Here is a 21,097-nt window from a genome sequence, read left to right on the forward strand (position 1 = left end):
TATCAAGCTTGTTAGATTGATCAGCTGACCTATATGAGAAAGGGTTGATCTCGTTTTCCTAGAAACCTTGGATGGTACATTTTCAGGTCTATTTTAAGGTCTGGCTGCTAAGGTCTGCCTATTCTCTGGAGCCCTCCACCAACCCTTCTTAGCTTAGGGGACACACTATTTAACCAGCGGCACCTCTGCCCTCTGCCCCCTGCCCCACCCTCATTCACATACACCAGTACACCAGCATAGAAGAGGCATGTGAGTGTGAGTCACATGTGGAGTCACTGTCACAGTGTGCCTTAACCATGGAGCTGATACTTGAGCAGGAGAGAAGGGAGCATGAATACTGACAAGGGAGGAAAGCATGGCCTCCTGTCCAGGCCTCTCGTGCCCCGGAGTGATGACTGTGCAGTGCACTCCACGTCTGCCCAGGGTCACAGATGTGCCCAGAGTTTCTGCGCTCAGTCCCGTCTGGCCAGAAATGCTCTGGGAAGGGGGTGCACCATTCATTTCCCTCTCAGCCAATCAAATCTGGCCAATCCCAGCATGGCTAGTGTTCACCATATGTTGTTCCCTAAGAACTATTGAAAATATTAAGGAAAGAAAGAACTATTGCAGCAAGTGTGGAATATTGTGGAAACTATACTAGGTTGAACTAAATGCATCAAAATCCACAGTACCTTAACATCTCTGTTGCTGAGTGTCCATTCAGTTCTATACTCCAAAAGAAAAGAACATCCTCTTTTTAAGTCCTTGGTCCTGACTGATTAAAGTGAAAAGGTTGTATTCTCAGTAAACATGAGGTTCCATGGTCACTCAGATGCCACTAGCTAAATTGCTAAATTAAAATGTTCCCGAATCTTCTCTGTGAACTAAGTCAGGCTTTTGAAATTGTTTTCCTCCTGCCAAGAGAGGTTATGCACATGATCTTTGTAGGCATTTGGTAGACAGTAATGAGTCAATGTTGGTTTTTCTGTTTGAAATAGTTTCTGTTATCATCCATTGGGCAGTTGCTGAAAAACCATCGTTGGTGGTAGAAAAGCGAAATGGAGGAGACTGATTAAATCCTGAAGATAGTGTTCTCAGTGTTAATTTATTTTTAAATGGAAAAAATTCAGATAATAACTAGATAGTGGATAAACACTTTTTAAAAGTTCTTTTTTATTTAAAATTATTAAATTCTTTTATTTAAAATTCTTTCAAGTTCTTTATTATTTTTTTTTTTTAGCATGAGTGTCCTAACTTCCATTCAGGCTCCTAATTGCAATTACCTTTATTTACGACAGATTTAATAACATGTTTGGAACGAGCTAACCATTATTTGAAGCCAGAATACAGGTAAGTACAGTGTCCTAGCTGTGCTGCAGTCCTATGTTGCTGAACATTTTGTTTTCCTTCACATTAAACCAGATAAAGTACCTTATTTGTATTTAATTTTTTTACAGCATTTATGTTCTTTTTTTTTTTTTAATTTATTTATTTTGAGAGAGAGAGAGAGAGAGAGAGCAAATGCAAGTGAGCAGAGTAGGGGCAGAGAGAGAGGGAGAGAGAGAATACCAAGTAGACTCCACACTGTCAGTGCAGACCGCAGCACGGGGCTCAGTCTCACAAATTGTGAGATCATGACCTGAGCTGAAGTCAGGAGTCCCATGCTCAACCTACTGAGGCACCCAAGCACCCATACAGTGTTAATATTCTAACTAATGAGGAATACTTGAAATGATTTCTTATATAGCAGAGATCAGCAGACCTTTTGTCCAGGGCCAGATAGTAAATATTTTAGATTGTGCAGGTCATCCAGTCTCTTTTGCATCCATTTATAGTTTCTGTTGTTGCTGTAATGCAAAAGCAGTCATAGACAATATGTAAACAAATGTGTAAATAAAACTTTATTTACAAAAAGAAGCAGCAGCACAGATTTGGCCCATGAGCCACAGTTTGCTGACTCCTGAGCTCTACTTTGATACCAATGAGCATAATGGAGCCCAGAGTGTGTATTTTTTTAACCCGGCCAGCATTTGCAAGTGACTTTTAGAATTTCTTCACTTTCAGAGGGAGCTGATCTTGTCTTTCCCACAGAGGAGAAACCTACTGAGAATAGGAGATGAAATATTTGATCCCAGCTTTACTTTAACTGGAAAAATTATTCAATCTCTTTGATGTACCTTTCCTCATCTATAAAATAAGAGTCTAGAGCAGGATTTCTCAGCCTTGGCACTATGGTGTTTTGGGTTAGACGATTCTTTGTTGTGGAGAGCTGTTCTGTGCATTGTTGGATATTTACCAGTATCCCTGCCCTCTACCCTGTACGTTCAAGTTGTGATGACCAAAAATGTTTCTAGACATTGCCAGATGTCTTCCAGGGTGGGCAAAATTCACTCCCTGTTGAGAACCAATGTTCTAGAGAGGATTGTCAACAACACTAACTCCAGCTATAACTCCTTTGAGTGCTTTGTTAATGCCAGTCATAGCTCCCTGGCCTTTGCATATATAACTCATGTGAATGTTCCAGCATCCCTGCGAGGTAGGTTCTGTTAGATCCTGCAAATAGAGGCACAAACTAGTGAAGTAGCTTGCCCAGGGAGGCCCAAGGGTCTATGGTCCTGACCATCTTAGACATTCTAATAAATAAAATTATTTTATATGCAGAATCTGTTCTAGTGTTATCTATTATTAAGTCTAGTAGAGAAACAAAAATGAAAATGGTCAATAATTTAAATAATTAGAAAACAAAATTGAAAAAAAAAAACAGTAATTAATTACAGCTGCCCTGTAAGGTTGCCATTCATTCAATATAAACACATGCCAGCATTCTCTGAGATCTTTCCAGCTGTACCTATAGAGTCCCAGTGGTGAGAGGGCCTGTAGGCATCAATGTTCATTTCCTGTCCTACAGAAAAGAATACATTCGGGCCTACAGAGTGATGTTATGGTGCCAGATCATCTAGGCTGTAACTCAGTTGTTTTGTAGTATTTAAAGATGAGGTATGGTGATATACACGTCCATACTCCCTCACCTATAATCGTGAAATGTAGAAAGCTTTGAAAGTCAAAAGGTTTTTGTAACTCATTTGGTGGCAGTACCTGATTAGTGTGACCTTAAATTCATTTGACAGCAAAACTGAACTAAATTAACGAGTCTATTCAGTCTTTGTGTTGACTTAATATGACTATTCATGTATTTGATACAGAGATATTAATGTTTTTGATTAATGTATGCAGCCATAAGATGAATCTAATGTGTAACCTGACTACGCTGACAGCGCTATATTATATAATTAAAATTTGCTGAGAGTAGAACTTAAATGTTCTCACCAAAAATATATGCATTACATACATTTTAAATGTTTATATATTTAGATATTACAATATGTGAGGTGATGGATATGCTAATTTACTAGTTGGGGAACATAAATCATCACGATATACACTTGAAATACCTTACAGTTTCTTAATTATACCACAATGAATTACTTCCAATTGCAAAAGTAAGAGGAGAAATATGTTTAAGTGTAATTTATACTTTTTAGTTTAATTATAATTCAATAAAATACAAATTCTTTATTTTATTTTTCCAGTAAATTCTGCCCGGCTGGTTGTAGAGACATAGCAGGAGACATTTCTGGGAATCTGGTGGATGGATACAGAGATGTAAGTACCTGAGAGTAATTATAGGGCATGGTGGAAATTAAGAAGTACTTATTGCTCTGCCTAAATGCATCCTGAAGTAAAGTCAAATAAGATCTCAAACCCCATAGATAAATGTACAAGTTTCTATTTTCTGAAAATAAATGAAATAATGAGTATAAAAACCAAGGTTATTCATGCATTCATTCCTGTTTTTCCATGCATTTCCACTTAAGCATGCTGTAAATGAAATGGTAAACAAAGCCCTTTTCAACCCTAAGAGTATAATTCCATCTATTTTCTTTATTTTAATGCTCCAGCTGATTCATATAGCATAGCCAAGGACATGAACATTCACATCACAGGATAACAACATTGTGTCTGGGAGCAGTGAAGCCATCTGCCCTGCACTTACATAGTATTCCTTCCTTCCTCACACCCCAGTTTCTTATGCAGAATGAGACTCTCTGGTTACACACATTGTTCCCAGAGAAAAATAAATTCACAAGACATTTTCCCTAAAGTATATGTCCTGTCTCCATATACACAGTCCTTTATTTCTTATTATTTGCAGATCTCTATCCTGGAAATTTGATATCTGATTTTTGAATATTAATATTGCTATTTAAAATAGTTTCATTCAGGAGCACCTGGGTGGTTCAGTCGGTTAAGCGTCCAACTCTTGGTTTCGGCTCAGGTCATGATCTCACAGTTTGTGAGATTGAGCCCCGCACCCGGCTCTGTGCTGTCAGCACAGAATAGAAATGCTGACAGCACAGAGCCTGCTTGGGATTCTCTTTTTCTCTCTCTGTCTCTCTCTGCCCTTCCTTCTCTCCCTCTCTCTCTCTCTCTCCCTCAAAAATAAATAAATATTAAAAAAATAAAATAGTTGAGTTTACAGCATCTGGGAATTGGCTTCAGTTATGAAATGTGAAAATCTGTGTAGTGTTGGAACTTTTCTGAGAGTTACTGACATGTGTCTTCAAGCATGGAAAAAACCATACATGTTCCAGGTGATTGATAATTTTATCTTTAGCAGGGGAAAAACAAACTTGGCTTTAATTTTTGCTTTTAGTATATCCTGATTCTGGAAGCAGCAGATTGTGCTCTTTGTTTTCCTTTATTGTGTAGTGTCTTTATTTACAAGATTGGCATAGGATATTCATTTGGCCTATAAATTGTTTGAATCTTAAAATGTTTTACAATACTTCGATTTAAGATATACTTGGCACAGGCTATTTCTAAATGACTTCAGGAGATTGAGAGAAACAAACAGTCGAAGTGTAGTGTTTCCCTCAGCAATAAAGAGTTTCTATTTGTTATTTTAACATCCCATGCAAGAAACTTCAGAATTATGTGCAGTAAGAGAGAGAGCATCACTTATTTTCTTATTTTAGTTGTTTATCTTTCTCCTCTTGACAGAGTTCTGTTTTTAGTATAACAGGTAAATGGTTTCCTATCGATCTGAGTACACCAACTTTAGGTGCTTGCACACAGGTGGCCTATTTGACTCTGTAGCTAGTTTCATATCATTTGCTTTTAGGATGACTTCATCTGGAGGGAAAATTTATATTTTGAAAACTCTTCAAAGAAGTCTTATCAGTGCCTTTTTGGTATATGTTGATCTCGTGGGTGTATTCCATATCTATTGCTACATAACAATATTACTACCAATTTAAAAGATTAAAACAACACATGTGTTTCCTCTCGTGTTCTCTGGGTTAGGCATTTGGGCACAGCTTAGCCGAGTTCTCTGCTTCAGGATCTCACAGGGGTGCATCCAAGCTGTCAGCTGGGGCTGCATTTCATCTGAGGCTCAACTTGGCTTTGAAGCTCACATGGTGTGGGCCGCATTCAGTTACACATGGATTGTTGAACAGAAGACCTCAGTTTCTTCCTGGATTTTGGCTGGAGGCTCTCCTCAGCTCCTTGCCATTCGGGCCTATCTGACATCACTGCTTTCTTCTTCAAAGCCACCCAGGGAGAATTTCCCGACAAAGGAGTCTCCTAGTAAGACAGGTTACAACCTTGTGTAATGTTATCATGGGAGTAGCATCCTACCACTTTTGCTATTGTTCTCTTAATTAGAAGAAGGCCACAGCTCCCACCTAAACCCAGAGGGATTATGCAGTGGGGGAATGCCAGGAGGCAGAGATCCTGGAGGTTATCATAGAGTCTGTCCTCCGTGGTGCCTTCATCTTAGGGAATGTGTTCAGTTGTAGCAAGTTCTTCCTAGAAGGGTCTTTGCAAAACCGAAGCATATTTTGTAGGTCAGGACAACAGAATCTGTAAAACAAGTTACAAGAGAAAATGTTGAAGAAACAGGTTCTCCGCGTCAGAAAAGAAGTATGTTGTCTTAAAGAACAATTACAGAAAAGGAACTGGTTCATTCTATGTTGTTCCCGAAGGCAGAACTAGGGTCATAGGGTGAAAGTTACAGAGTACCCGGTTTTAGTTACATGTAAGGAATAATTGAGCAGTGCAAAATGGAGTCGAGTGTCTCAAGAAATGGTGAGCCCTAGTCCCAGGAAATGTCAGGTGTAGGCGTTAAACCATTTGTCAGACATGGCCTATGTATGTGTAGGAAGGTGCTGTGGGGCGGAGAAAGTGACAGTCTGTCAGGAAGTATCAGCGGAGAACTTTAAAGGTCTTTTTGAATTCTTAAGGTTCTGTGAATCTGTCTCCTTGACTGATGAATTAAGGCATCTGTATTGGTATATGCTTACCACGCTAGCTAAGTAGGATGAGCTTCTCTTTGAGATCTGCTTTACCCAGAAACCAGAAATAAAAAAGCCCTAGAATAGTTTCTCTCTTGGCACCTTCTCCCAAGTCTGCTGACTATACCATCTGCTTTTAAGACATCACTTAATAACTTGTTTCAGTAAATTCTCCATACCCCCAGAATATTCAAGAAAGACTGTAGAATAATGGAAGACAGTATATGTAGTGCACCCCTGGTTTAGGAGGAGAAGGGGAGAAACCAGGCCTTTGTACACACCCACAAAAAGCCATCACACAGGGAAATACATTATAATAGCGTGTGATTGTTTCCAGGTGATAGCAAGCAGTGTGAGTGATTTTTTTCATATTTTCCAACATTTCTAAAATGAATTCAAATAACTTTTGCAAAGAAAATGTTGCCAAGGTGCATGGGTGGCTCAGTTGGTTAAGCGTCTAACTTTGACTCAGGTCATGATCTCGTGTTTCATGTGTTCAAGCCCCACATTCGGCTCTGTGCTGACAGCCTGGAGCCTGCTTCGAATTCTGTGTCTTCCTCTCTCTCTCTGCCCCTCCCCTGCTCGTGTTCTGTCTCTCAAAAATAAATAAACATTAAAAAAAAAATAACAAAATGTTGCCAATATGGTAATTACGAAGACTGTACCAACATAGGAACAATTCATAGGATAGACCGTGGAACATATATATTTAACATTTTACTGTCATTTTAAAACATGAGCTTTATTCATGTTTTATTAAATTCAATATGAAGCGTTTACTTTTTTTAAAGTTTTCTTTATTTTGAGAGAGAGAAAGAGCATGAGCAGGGGAGGGACAAAGAGAGAGAAAGAGTGGGGGGAGAGAGAGAGGGAGAGAGGGAGGGAGGAAGAAAGGGAGAGAGAGAGGAAGGGAGGAAGGGAGAGACAGAGAGAGAAAGAGAATCCCAAGCCCCAAGGCAGGGCTCAAACTCATAAACCATGAGATCATGTCCTGAGTCAAAATCAAGAGTTGGACGTATAACTGACTGAGCCACCAAGCACCCCTGAAGTGTTTACTTTTATATTAAATTTTATTTTAATACTTTGTCAATACTTTCCAGTACAAGATGACTTTTCCTAAAGGAAGACATAAGAAAATACTCCAATTCTGGCATGATTTGATAATCACTTTGAAAGTTGATGTAGTCTTGACATTGTCTTGAGACTGTACACTCACAAGCTCTCTCTCTCTCTCTCTCTCTCAAAATAAATAAACATTTAAAAAAAAAGGTTGATGTAGTCTTCATGCTGATCTATTTAGCCATGTTTTATGGTTTAATGAACTTTGGAAATGTTTAATACCATCACCTGCAATTTTGTGAGCCATGTAGGTGTTCTCAGATGTCTGAGAAAATGTAAATGAAAAATTAGGTTTAAATTATTCTGTTTGAGTTGAAGCCAGTTCACCATTTAACATAGGCCAGTGATGTGACTTTCGTATATTTACATTTCAGTGAGGCTTAGACTTTGAAAATTGCTAGAAAATCAAAGTATAAATTTCCTCTTCCAAAGGAAATTTATAAAAATCAAGTTCAGTGAAAGTAAAAATTTAAAATCAACACCCAAAAGCCCCAATTTAAGTAAACATTTATTTAAGTTGATTGAGTGAGCGAGGAATTTTGTTTTTCTTAAAGAAAATAATCCTGTGATAATTTTATAAAAATGTAACAGCCAGATTTGGTGGTTATTCTCCTGGAGTTGTATCCTGTGGCCTGCATTGAATATCATGGAAAAATGTGAGCTGCAGTTGAATAAATTCCATAAAATGGGTATATACTGCTGGGGTCCCTCAACGCTGATTACTATGGAAAATGGGAATGTATGTTGGCCAATGATGCTGGTAGGTTCTATTGCTAATTGACCTGTGAACCTGTTCTCTTGTAACCAAGGAGTCCTTGGGACATGCCAAGTCCAGTGAGAGCTCTCCACTAGGCAGCTCTTGGGATAAAGACTACCCCATCCACCGAACAAATTCCAAGGAACAAACTTCAAATGATCTCAGGGACAGTGGGATTATCTACCCAGTAGACCACTGAACCAATTGCTTTTCATCTTGGGGCTGAGAGACCTAGGCAGGCCGGCAGGGACGTCATAGTAGGTACATAGGGTGCCTATTAGAATCACAAGGTAATAGGCCATTAGAAAAGATACTAGACATCATGCAGTCCAGGTTTTTCATTGTACAGAGGAATTGGGGAGCTGGATCCACAGCAGTGACATGACTTACGCACACCTAGTAGAGTTAGACACAAAGCCAAGACGATGAGCTAAATTGCCAAATTTAAATTCAAGGCTTTTCTGTTATAACTGGCTGCTCCATTTTGTACTCCAAGAATCTACAACAATGATAACAAACCTTTTTAAAGAAGGAACATTCAGAAAAAATAAAAACACAAGCTGCCTATTTAATTTAAAGATCACTATCTTGGGGGCACCTTGTTGACTCAGCTCGTTGAACATCTGACTCTTGCTTTGGGCTCAGGTCATGATTCCAGGGTGGTAGGATCAAGCCCTTCATTGGGCTCTGTGCTAAGAGTGGAGCCTGCTTCAGATTCTCTCTGTCCTTCTGCCTGTCCCCAGCTCGCACTCACTCCCTCTCTCTAAAAATTAATAAATAAAATAGGGAATCCTGGGTGGCTCAGTCAGTTAAGCGTCTGACTCTTGATTTTGGCTCAGGTCATGATCTCGCAGTTCCTGAATTTGAGCCCCGCATCAGGCTCTGTGCTGACAGTGTGGAGCCTGCTTAGGATTCTCTCTCCATCTCTGCCCCTCCTGCACTCTCTCTCTCCCTCTCTCTCTCAAATAAATAAACTTAAAAAGAATAAAAACAAAATAAAATAAAACACTGTCTTTTTCTCATCTTCTAGTATTTCTGTTTTTCTCCAAAATCAAGGAGGGTAATAACCACATCTGTCTTTCAACATTCTCTTATTTCTTCTCTGTCAGGAACTGTCCTTCTCTTTTGTTTCTGAGAGCCATTATTGCAAGACTGACTCATTTTCCCAAATCTAACCTAGTTTGGGAAATATGCACTCTCTAAAGATCACAGAAGTTCTCAATTTTATTGCAACCACAATTATTATAAAATATTGTTGGTCTCCTTGGTCCCCCAGATATTGTAACCAAAATCCAAGAAATTTTTTCCACTGACAATAAAGTACCAATGTTGTCAACACAAAGAGAAATTCCCAAGTCCGGTTATCGAGACATAATTTCATGAGCTGCTCTTCCCATGTTGGCATTAGCCATCATGGAGAAGTGGGGCATTGCTAAAGATGATTTGGAAAATGATGTTTCTCAGCCCCTCAGTCCTGGGCTCACTGCCTAGCCACCCTCCCAGGCAGGTCTGTGCACATGGGGACCTAAGGGCCTGGGCACCCCGTGGAAAAGTTTCAGTCCTTCCTCCAGCCCCATTTCTAATGTGCCAGTGCCAATCCCAAGGCCACCTGCTAATCAGCCAGTCAGGTGGTCCTGCTCAGTCTGTCATTCCAGGCAGCAGACTTGGAGGCCTGGGCAGGTGCCAGCTGTCTGATCCTCCCAGAGGAGACTCAAGAAATGAGGTGGAGGCTGTGGGCCCTGGGTTGCTCATCGTCATTGCCCTAAGACCTTTATGAAGTCTTTTGTTCCATTTCATATTCTGTTCTGTTTTTAATGCCCTGTTCAGTCTCTAAATCAATTGTAAAACGAAGCTATGGTATGGAAGATTCATCTTCTCAAAGGATCCTTAGTATGTGTATCTGCTAAAGCAGATGTAAGAAACTGATTAGTTATTTCTATTTCTGTTTGAAAAGCCACCCCCAAATTGAGTGGCTTAAAATAACAACCGTTTTATTTGCTGATGAGTTTGAGGGTCAGCATTTGGGCTAGTCAGTTCTTAATCTCCCTCTGCCTAGAATAGCCCCTGTAATCATGTGGGGGGATCATCTGGGGGCAGAGTGTCGAAGGTGGCCACAGTGACATGTGTGGCGGTTGGTTGTGCCATGTTCTCTGCAGCAGAACAAACAAGCTACCTGGCCCAGTGCAGTCAGTAGGAGGTGCCTACACAAGGGCATGACCATGGGGAGGCGTTTGTTATTCACTGGGGGGTCACCACTACTAAATTAACCTACTTCCTCTCTAGTGGACGGGTTCCCAAGTTAGCATAAAATTGGTGACTCCAGTGTCATTTTGAGATCTGCTGCAGAGAACATGGCCCAGTCAACTGCTACACGTGTCACACGTGTCATAGTAATGCAATAATTTTCCCCTCTTCTTTTTGTTTAATAAGGTACAGTGTAGCAATGTCATGGGTCAACTAGGGATCCTGACCACGTGTTATAACAAAATGGAAAACTCCCACCATGTTTTTAATGTGTTCTTGAGTAGCTGTGAGTGATGATGTTGCTGTATTTTAGACCTCTGTATTGTGCAAAGCCGCCATCCATGCTGGAATAATTGCAGATGAGTTGGGAGGTCAGATCAGCGTGCTTCAGCTCAAAGGGATAAGTCGATATGAAGGAATCCTTGCCAATGGTGTGCTTTCAAAAGAGTAAGTACTTTGTTTTCTGTTTTGAGTGGAAGGTAACCCCAAAAGCATAATTTATCAGCTCACAGTTTTGAAAGGACAGTGGGTGTATGATACCAAGGGTTTGTCAGCTGGGAAGAATGTGTGTGAATGCTTAAAGCAGCATTTATGGTGTGTTTGTAGAAGATAAATGCAGCAATGTAAGAGCTCACTGGTTATGCTGACAAGTAAATTAAAATTAAAATGGTACACATCTGAAGTTCTAGGGCAGAGGAGTGTTTCTACTCTCAGGTGCTTTAGTAGGAGAGAACAAAGCCTGTTCCTTTTCAGTTTTTCCAGTTGTAAATTAGCTGTTATCTCCAATGTTACCAAAGGTACTGAAGGAGACAGAGAACTGAAATAAGCCCCCATAGAACCACCAAGCTCCCCTAGAAGATCCTTGGAGAGAAGCTCTTAGTGATGAGTAATAGTTGGGAAGTGAAGGAAGGTTGTTAATTAGCATTAACCTCTCTGTTTGCTGTTATCCTCTGCTCTTTTAGCTTTATGAGAAAAAAGTATGTCAGTTGTACAATTGTTTAAACATTCAACCTGGGCTTTTAATGCGTTTAGGTTTCTTCAGCTTCTGGAGTGGAAAACAAGAGCTAAATATAAGCCCCCCTTGTGGTCCAGGTGTCCATGCATTGAAACAGGCAGCTTGGAGTGGGCCAGAGGGTGGCTTTCCTTGCTTGGGTGGATGCCTTATGAGAGAAAGTGATCCTCAAGCCACGTGTTTATCTCTTGCTTCCTCCCTCCCTGTCTGCCTCAGAAATGTCTTCCTGCTACCATGACCCTGTGTTTTTGGGACAGGTTGTCACATAGTCTTGGGCTCAAGGATATGGCACAGGACAGAGACTGCAGACATTTCAGGATCCAAAAGTAGGAAAAAGTAGGTTAGGGCCTGTATTGTCTACCCCTCCCTAGTGTGTATGTGGATCCCCCCGGCCCTGTCCCGCCATTTTGGTGTGGTCCCTGCTTGTGTGAAGAAAGAACATGATCATCATACTTCCCTGTTCTTTCTCCCAGTGGATGTAGACCATTTCATCTGGTTAAAAACATAAGGGGGTAGATAGCTTCCCTAGTTAGCATAAATATAGTACCTCTGATGTCATGTTGAAAAAGTTATGCAATAATTTTTTCTCTTCCCCTCCTACTTTTTATTTACATGTATTCTAGCTTAGTTTAGCTATCTTGTGCTTCACATAGGGATTCTGACCACAAGTTATAGTATTATTTTTATAGGAAAAAGTATCTTAAGTTCCAAAGAACCAATCGATGAACTCACAAGTAAACTTAAAGAGACTAAAACTCACTTCTGGATTGAAGCGTTGGCCTAAACTCACAAGGGAGGGGATTTAGAAGCAGTGACTGAAGTTGGTTAGGTCACCTTCATGAAGGAAGCAAACCTTGGGTTTGGTGGAAGGCAGGAAAAAAGCATCTGGGGACCTGGGAGCAGAGCCAAGGCCCAGGGAGGGACACCAGAGGAGTTGTGGTGGTCAGCTCACCATGCTCACGTCCAGGGCCCTAGCTGGTGGGTGGCTGAGGAGAAAAGGCAGAGCCCCCACTGGTAATTCCGAGTCGGGGATGCAGGTGGGGGTAACCAGAAAGGGTGTTCGGTCCAAGTCTTTCACAGGCAATGCAAGTGACCCTGTATGCAATCTGTAAAAGGCAGTCATCCTTACACCCTGATGTGCAGGCTCACCGCGGTGTTTGTACTCTCTGCTTGCTATGGATAAGACTTCCCTCTACTTTCCCTCTGGATAGGACTTGTAACTTTGACAGGCCCCAAAGTGTTCTTTTAATACTGTTTGAATATTCAAAGGCAAATTACACCCAAATTTGTGCCACAGTTTAAGATCTAAAAGCTTAGTAACAGAGTGCCTTTAGAAACTAAAATCCTTAAATAAATAACATATATATACATGTGTCATAAATTCATTTTTATGTATGCACACACATGTATTTTATACATGCATATATGTACACACACATGTACTATATGTAAATAAAAGTATATACATGTATTGTGTGTGTGTATATATATATGTATGTATGTATATACATTTTTTTTCACTTATGTATTTGCCTCAGACTTTTTGGAACATAAATATTATACCTGATTTATAGTAAAAGTGATGCTTATGCAATCACATGGAGACCTGAGAAATCTCCTGGTGATTCTACTCCAAGAACATCCCATGGGGTAGCCATGGAATCTCGCCATTGGATCACCACCACCATTTGTCCTACACTTGACTCTCAGAAAGGACACCCTCTCCTACAGTTCCTCAAGCTCCCCCTTCACTATGTTGTACAACTCTTTTTCAAACCCAACCTTCTATTGCTTGCATGTTGACTTTTTCAAGGCCTTCCACAATATGTTGACTCCTCTGGGCTCCAAGTCATTCCCCAAAAGGTTCAGGTTAAACAGGTTTTAATGCTTTTGAGAACAGAGGAGAGATACTGGCAGCACGCAGGCGTCAGATTGTGTGTCTCCAGCCCGAGTATGTTCAATGCACAATTTGGATGCTTTAGGACCTCACACAGGTGTTTCACTCCATCCTCCTGAACATCATTGCCCCCGATATCCAATATTTCACGTTATGATTGTGCTTGAGGGCATTAGCAAGCTCCTGACAGCCCTCCGCTGTGAAAGAACAATCTGGCAAATCCAGGTTCTGGAGGCTGCAGTCTGGACAACCCAGGGCCTTACACAGAAACTTCACTCCCTCATCTCTCAGGTTATTCCTCCTCAGGTTCAGGTGGGTCAATCTCGTGTTCTCAAGGAGCAATCTGACAGGTACTGCAACTGGGTACACCGAGCTGGCAGCACCAGAGCACCAATCTCTCCAAGGCACACAGTAAGCACAGTGATCAAAAACCAGCATGATCTTGACCCTTGAGGATCTGTTGACATTTTTTATGGTTTGATGCTACTTCAGGAAGGTATCAGGCTGTGGCCCAGATTTGTTGGGTGCTACATCTCCAAATCGGAGTGAAGAATTAACCTCTGGTGTTAAATCTGCTTTTTGGACTCTCTTGCCTATGTTTGTATACATTGCAGTGCTTCCTTTGTAGAAGAATGGGACTGCAAAAAGTTTAACTTGTACTACCAGGGTTTTATTTTACTGTTGAAAAAAAAAAAATTTAAACTGTTGCACAAAAGTAGACATGTTCTGAGTTACTTCTGGGCTGAATATAGATGAAGTCACTTTATGGTCATCTGAAATTAGACGTTGATGCAAAGATAAGAGTAGGGAAATCGAAACCATTAATGGCTTAGGAAGAGTTTCGTTCCGCATTCCATGTAGTTATTGGAACACATTGTCCGATTTTTGTTTTGGTGCGAATAGATAGAAAGTCCAGAATTATATCAAGGTCCCTTCTTTCTAGCTCTGATTTTGCTTTGACTTTTGGTACTGAGCAGAGAAGAGTCCACCACATGCGAATACATCTCCTCCACTCATTTCGATTCCCAAATCTTCAGGGAGCAGTTGTTTTCATCTGCGCTGTTTTGCTGTTGGGGAACCACTGTACGTGTGGTCATTGAACTTCTGTTCCCACACATGATTGTTTGGTGTTCAGGAAAAAACACAGAAGGAAGCAGTACAGCTGAGGAAGGAGTCCCTAAAGTAAATATCTAAGGTTCTTCTGGGATTCATCCGGGTCAGGTCACTTCCTTGATTTGAGGAGACCAGAATGGAATCAGGAAGAGAAGCTGACCTCATACAGAGGGCGAAGGCTCAGACCATCAGCGGGGAAGGCTTTTCTTTCAGTTTGCATCAGACTGTTCTCGATTGCTTCTCTAGTTCTCTGGGAAGGCTGGCAGTACTTATAATCTGATGGAATTCGTGCACCCTGATGTGTGACTGCCTCAGAACTCCAGCCTCCTGGGGTGTTTTATTTTTAAAAGAGGAGGCTCATTTACCAATAGAATTCTCTAAGTGATTGTGTTTAGTTAGTTTACTAGAGTGAAATGGAAAAGCATATTCCAGCTGGTAATGGAGAAAAGCCAGGCAGAGGGCCGATAGGAGCAGTGCCTCCCCTGGCGGCATCTTCCTGGGGTTAACTCCGGTTGTTCTTCTTTCCGTAACTTCTCTTTTTCAGCAACGGCAAAATAAATATTTTAGTGTCTCATGACAGTGGGAGTGAGTTTAGGTCCTCTGGGTTGCCGCAGCATTTTGTGCACTTCTTTGGGTAAAATTTCAAGTGTAATACTTAGTGCAGGAACATTATTAAAAAAAAAAGGAAAAAATCAAATAGAGGCTCTAAATACATTAATAAAACTTTAAATTGTGAATTGCAACAATGTGCATCTTTTTTTTCAAAGTTAGGAGAGTTGGATTTTCACCCAGGCGTGGCCACCCACTGAATTCAGGCAAGTCCTGCAACCCCAGTGGGTCTGCATTTTCATGTCAGAAATGATCGGTGCCTGCATTATATTCAGGATATCGCAGAACCTTTATGTGGAATAGCAGGGCTGTGAAGTCTGCTTGAGAGTGGACAAAGAATGTGAAAGAAAAAGTCCATTCCAGGGAATTTGACTACCTGCTACTTCTAATCAACAACAGCAACCAAGCTTTGATGGAAAGATTCTTATACTCATGTCCAGTCTGGGTTTTCTGTGGATTTCACAGTCCATTGTTGCCACATATAATGCAGACTTAAACATTTAAAATTATAAGCAGTACTCTCAGATTGTAAAATAATTGAACACAAAAGTGACATCTATCTCTGTGTGTTTATCTCTAGTATCTAATATAATACTATGCACATAAGATTAATCTTGAGAACTCTAGATTTTCTATTTATTCTATGTATTTTTACACTGCCAGGTTGGTAAGGAATTTATAGAGGGTAAATATGGTCTCAGGCCTTCGGAATCTCTTCTCCACTGAAGGAGAGAAGTGTGGAGCGAGGTTGATGTGATAAGTTTGCCTGTGTGAATAATACAAGCTGTGAGAGCACTAGAGTCCACAGGCCCAGGGATGAATGCCAGATCAGCAGTGACGCCCAGGCCAGGGCCAGCTCAGTGAGATGCTGTGAGTTTTCTCCAGCTGTACCTTGTCATCCAGACGCAGGAGCTGGTTCACGGCTTGGCCTTAGTTGCTACAGTAGGTAGGAGTGTGACTGGGAGAGAGAATGAGCTGAGGCTGTCCCCAGAGCAGCAGTGCTGGGGCAGAAGCCGTGGTCATTTTTCTAAAAGTGGCCAGTCTTCTTCATGTCTCTCAGTGATCCTTGATGATCGACAAGGATTGGGATGCTTTAAGGTGACTACTGAAGCAAAGGGAATATTCAGGGCAGTCATTCCTTCTGCTTCCGTTGCTGGGTATCAGTTAGTTGGGATTTCAAGCTGCTCTTAAGACGGTGTATGTGCACTTTGCTTCTCAACACAATGTGTCATGATGGAATCCACACAAGATTTTGATCCAACAGCAGTGACTCAGAGTCCTGGCCACTTGTCACCTGGGTGACTTGAGGAAAGTTGCTCACCTTCAGTGGGCCTGAGTTCTTGATCTAGAAAACACCAGTGACAAAGATAATAACAGCCTTGCTGGGGTGCTGTGAGGATCACATGAGGTGAGGGGAGGCTCTGAACCCTGTGCTTGGTGCTGTGTCAGTCATTAAGATCCAGGTAAGCAACTCACCTCCTCATGTTTGTGTTTATTATTTCAGTGGTTCCCTGTCAGACAAGCGATTTCTCTTTACCTCCGATGGTAAGGATCACATTTTCCTTAAGAACTTGATATTTTAGGGGCGCCGGGGTGGCTCAGTCAGTGGCTAAGTGTCTGACTTGATTTCCGCTCAGGTCGTGATCTCATGGTCATGAGATCAAGCCCTGCATCAGGCTCCACGCTCAGTGTGGAGCCTGCTTGGGATTCTTTCTCTCTCCCTCTGTCTCTGCCCCTCCCCTGCTCTCAATCTGTCTCTCTCTTTTTCTTTCTCTTTCAAAATAAATAAATACACATTAAAAAAGAGAATTTGTGGGGCACCTGGGTGGCTTAGTCAGTTAGGCATCCGACTCTGTCTCAGGTCATGATCTCTCGGTTTGTAAGTTCGAGCCCCACATCAGGTGAGCTCGAGCCCTGCTTCGGGCTCCCCACTCTCTCTCCCTTTCTCTCTGCCCCTTATGGGATTCTCTCTCTCTCTCTCTCTCTCTCTCTCTCTGCCCCTTGCTCACGCTCTCTCTCCAAAACTAAAAATAAATAATAAAAAAAAAGAATTTGATATTTTAAAATCTTCAGTGCTAGTTTATTCTTCCATACCCCTCCAATGATGTAGTTTAAAGGATTTTCTTTTTCTTTTTCCACAGGTCAGGCAGCACCAAGTATGCTGTGACTTAAAAATACCCAATATTAAAAATACAAAATAGTTCAATTATCATTAAGCAGAAAATATTTTTCTTTATAATCTAAGCTATCTCAAACTTTTGCCAGAAAAGAATGAAAATTTGAAATGACACTTATTTTAAGATAAATTCCTTCATGTTAGATTTTAACAGAAAAACCTTTTGAATATTACAGTTTAATTTGTGGGTTTTTTTGAATAAAGTGATTAAACAGAAGTATGTAAAATAAAGGCTTTTTAGTCCCTCTGTCATGAAATACATTCTACGTAAATATTCTCTCAGCATAAAGGAAAGTATTTCAAGGAGAACAGTCTGCGTCTGTCCTCTTTGTCCAGGGAGAGGATTGTGGCCTTTATTTGCTAATGTCCATATTGCCTTTACAACACATATCACTTTGCTGAAATGAGGGTGAATTTAGAAGTTTAAAAAGGAAAAGCTGTGGTGGGAACAAGGATGTCATTTGTAGGGGAAGTGACTTCACTGAAGTCCATTAAAAAAAGAAACCAATAATTTCAAGATACTGCAGTACAAATGAATCAAATGAGAGTCTGAGTCATTAAAATACTAGTAATTAAGCAGTCAATTTGATATCAGAATGGTAATAAATCAACTGAATAATTCTAGGCGAGGTGAAGTACTACTTTTTTTTTTTTGCTTTCATTTCGTGTTTATATCTAAAGGACTTTTTCTGGCTTTTTTTTTTTTTTAAGGTTGCAGCAGATCATTGAGTTTGGAGCCTGATACGCAAATCAGAACTACTTGGCAGTGGGTCAGTGAGATGGGAGAACAGCTTCATTGGTCCCCTGGCCAAGCCCAGCTTCAGGACCAAGACCTATCATGGGCTTCGGGGGACAGCAGCAAGAACCGCAAACAGCGAGAATGGCTGGAGACCGATTTGGGAGAGAAAAAGAAAATAACAGGTGATGACACAGTGCAGTTTTACAAATGCACAATGACTTGCTGTTCAGATTATGTTTTTGAGTTACATAGGTGCCGCTCTCTCTTCCTCAAAGTACTCTGTCTTTTCTAAAAGTAACTACCAAACCTTCTCATTGTCTCTATGGGCAGAACCTGTGTGCAGATTGTAAGTATGGATATACGGAGTAGAAAGCCCACACAGCGGGGTGCCTGGGTAGCTCAGTTGCTTAGGTTAAGCGTCTGACTCTTGATTTTGGCTCAGGTCATGATCCCAGGGTCATGGGATCGAGCCCCACATAGGGCTGTGCACTGATAATAGCACGTAGTCTGCTTGAGATTCTCCCTCTCTCTCTCTGCCTTTCCCCCACTCATACTCTCTCTCACTCAGAAATAAATAAACTAAAAAAAAAACCCACACTGCGATGAGGAAACCTTTGTATGGTATATTGTCAGTGTGGAAACACTCATGTGTGATCAGGTTTCTAAATGCAAATAAGGAAATTTGGCTTGTAAAATGATTTGAGATTTCAAGTGAGAAAAGGAAAGGAAACCTAAGATTATAATACATGCTATATATATTTTAAAAACTAACCTGTCAATAATATTTTCTTACCAGGAATTATGACCACAGGATCCACACAGTCGAATTTCAACTTTTACGTTAAGAGTTTTGTGATGAAGTTCAAAAACAGCAACTCCAAGTGGAGGACCTATAAAGGAATTGCAAATAATAAAGAGAAGGTAAGAGAAACTTTGGAGGAAAGAACTGAGTAGGAGAGCAGGTCTCTAGCTATTCTTATCACTGCGTTTCCAGAAAGCAGATTCGCAGCACCGCCTTAGGTAACTCAGCCGTGGTTGGCAAAACCTTGTAAATTCACTCTCAAGTATGTCTACAAAACTACAACAGACATAGAATCCTGGCTTTGGTGTCATATATCCAGGTATGAGTGGGTGGAGAAAGACCTAGGAACTAACTAATAGCATCTTCAGGTAAAAGTTCTTTGTTTCCACAGGTGTTTCAGGGCAACTCTAATTTTCGGGATCCAGTGAGGAATAATTTTATCCCTCCCATCGTGGCCAGATACGTGCGGGTTGTCCCTCAGACATGGCACCAGAGGATCGCCTTGAACGTGGAGCTCTTTGGTTGCCAGATTACACAAGGTAGGACTCAGGGCAAGTCAGCGAGTTATTTGATTCTGATCGTGCCCTTTCACAAATTGTTGTTACTAATGTGGTTTTTCCAATATCTCCTCTACCTCAGATAATGATTCACTGGTGTGGCGCAAAACAAGTCCAAATACTGTTAGTTCAACTGAAAGAGAAGATGAGATCATCACAAGCTCCATCCCCTCCGAAGAAATCCCCACAGGTAGAGCAGTTTGCTGTTTCGTGCTTTCCTAAGGAGTATGACCGGACTCCATGTGATATTACAGTGACTTCAACGAAAACTTTTCTCTGTCATATCAATGTCTGAAGTCAGATGGTTCAGAGGTAGCTGGATATGTGTTAAAGGATGTATATCTGCAACTATTAATTGCAATATTGTAAGTAGAAAAAGTAGCATTTGCCCTTCAAACACTGGGTGAATGTTTTATGGAAAAATAATAGCACATGCATGAATTAGAATACCCTGGGGCGCCTGGGTGGCTCAGTCGGTTAAGCCTCCGACTTCAGCTCAGGTCATGATCTCACGGTCCGTGAGTTCGAGCCCCGCATCGGGCTCTGGGCTGATGGCTCAGAGCCTGGAGCCTGCTTCCGATTCTGTGTCTCCCTCTCTCTCTGCCCCTCCCCCGTTCATGCTCTGTCTCTCTCTGTCTCAAAAATAAATAAACGTTAAAAAAAAATTAAAAAAAAAAAAAAAGAATACCCTGCAGCCATGAAAAAGAAATGTGTTTGTAATATAGGAAGCTCTCGGAGATGTATTGACAAACTTAAAAAAAATAAGCAAGGTATAGGACAGTCTGTATAGCCTACCATGTGTATAAAAAATGAGGAATAAAGAATGAATATATATGTATAATTATTCCGGCATCTCCAGAAGAATGTCAAGAAATATAATTTGGCTTCCTCTAGAGAAGGAACAGAGGTAGGAGGGAGGCTTTTTTATACTTTTTGAAGTTTGAACATGTAAATGTATCGTCAGTTCAAGCAATAAACATTAAAAGTACATTTACTTTTTCAGAATATAAAATAATATACATATTAATTTTATAAAATTCAGTAAGATTAGAGATAAATAAGAAAATAAAAAGTCATAAATCAGCATTTGTAGATAATCACCATATCCCACTATATCCAGTCAACTATATTTATGTAAATCACCTTGAGGAAAACCTGTAATTTGTTCTGTAGCAAGTATTTTTCACTCAACATCGTATTATGATGATCTTCCAAGGTTATTAAATCGTTGCAAAACACAATTGTTAATATCTTTATAGTATTTTCTCATATGGCTATACCATCATTTAGTTAACCATTCCCCTATTGTTGGATGTTTAAATTGTTAGATTTTTCCCAAATTTCCACTCTTGTAAATAACACCAGTGTTAGTCACATAACTTTTGTTCCTTTCGAAGGTCCTTATCTCCCCCTTTCACAAACTGCACATTTCCACTCCCGATCATCCCGTTGTTTTCTTCCCAGGGATCAAAGATAAAGAAGGGTGAAGAACAAATCTTTCTCCTTTAGTTTGCCTAGTTTCTACAAACTTGGGGCCTGCTTTAGCGGCCGTTCAAGTGATTTCCTTTTTTAAAGTAGGAAGACACGGTGTTCCGTGCGGCAGAGTGGAAGTGCTGTTTGAGGTCATCAGGCTGCATTTCCTCTCAGTCCACAGCTCCAAAGCCCTGGTAACGGGAAGCATGGGGCTTCTCTTCCCTTCCCCCTCCCCAGCTGCTGTTATTGTACAAGTGCAAACGT

The 21,097-nt window shown here is 40.7% G+C and overlaps 1 protein-coding gene across 1 annotated transcript in view; it reads left to right on the forward strand.

Annotated features, from left to right (window-relative positions):
- Positions 1-21,097, forward strand: part of DCBLD1 (discoidin, CUB and LCCL domain containing 1) — a 66,946-nt gene that overhangs the window by 38,911 nt on the left and 6,938 nt on the right. Inside the window, exons 4-11 of the mRNA XM_060616504.3 lie at positions 1,278-1,329; positions 3,570-3,642; positions 10,769-10,902; positions 16,591-16,631; positions 17,974-18,183; positions 18,798-18,922; positions 19,195-19,342; positions 19,443-19,550. Coding sequence (XP_060472487.3) covers positions 1,278-1,329; positions 3,570-3,642; positions 10,769-10,902; positions 16,591-16,631; positions 17,974-18,183; positions 18,798-18,922; positions 19,195-19,342; positions 19,443-19,550 — 891 coding nt within the window. The remainder of the gene's footprint in view (positions 1-1,277; positions 1,330-3,569; positions 3,643-10,768; positions 10,903-16,590; positions 16,632-17,973; positions 18,184-18,797; positions 18,923-19,194; positions 19,343-19,442; positions 19,551-21,097) is intronic.

The sequence above is a fragment of the Panthera onca genome, chromosome B2 (genome assembly GCF_046562875.1).
Source record: "Panthera onca isolate mPanOnc1 chromosome B2, mPanOnc1 haplotype 2, whole genome shotgun sequence".
Taxonomy (NCBI): Eukaryota; Metazoa; Chordata; class Mammalia; order Carnivora; family Felidae; genus Panthera; species Panthera onca.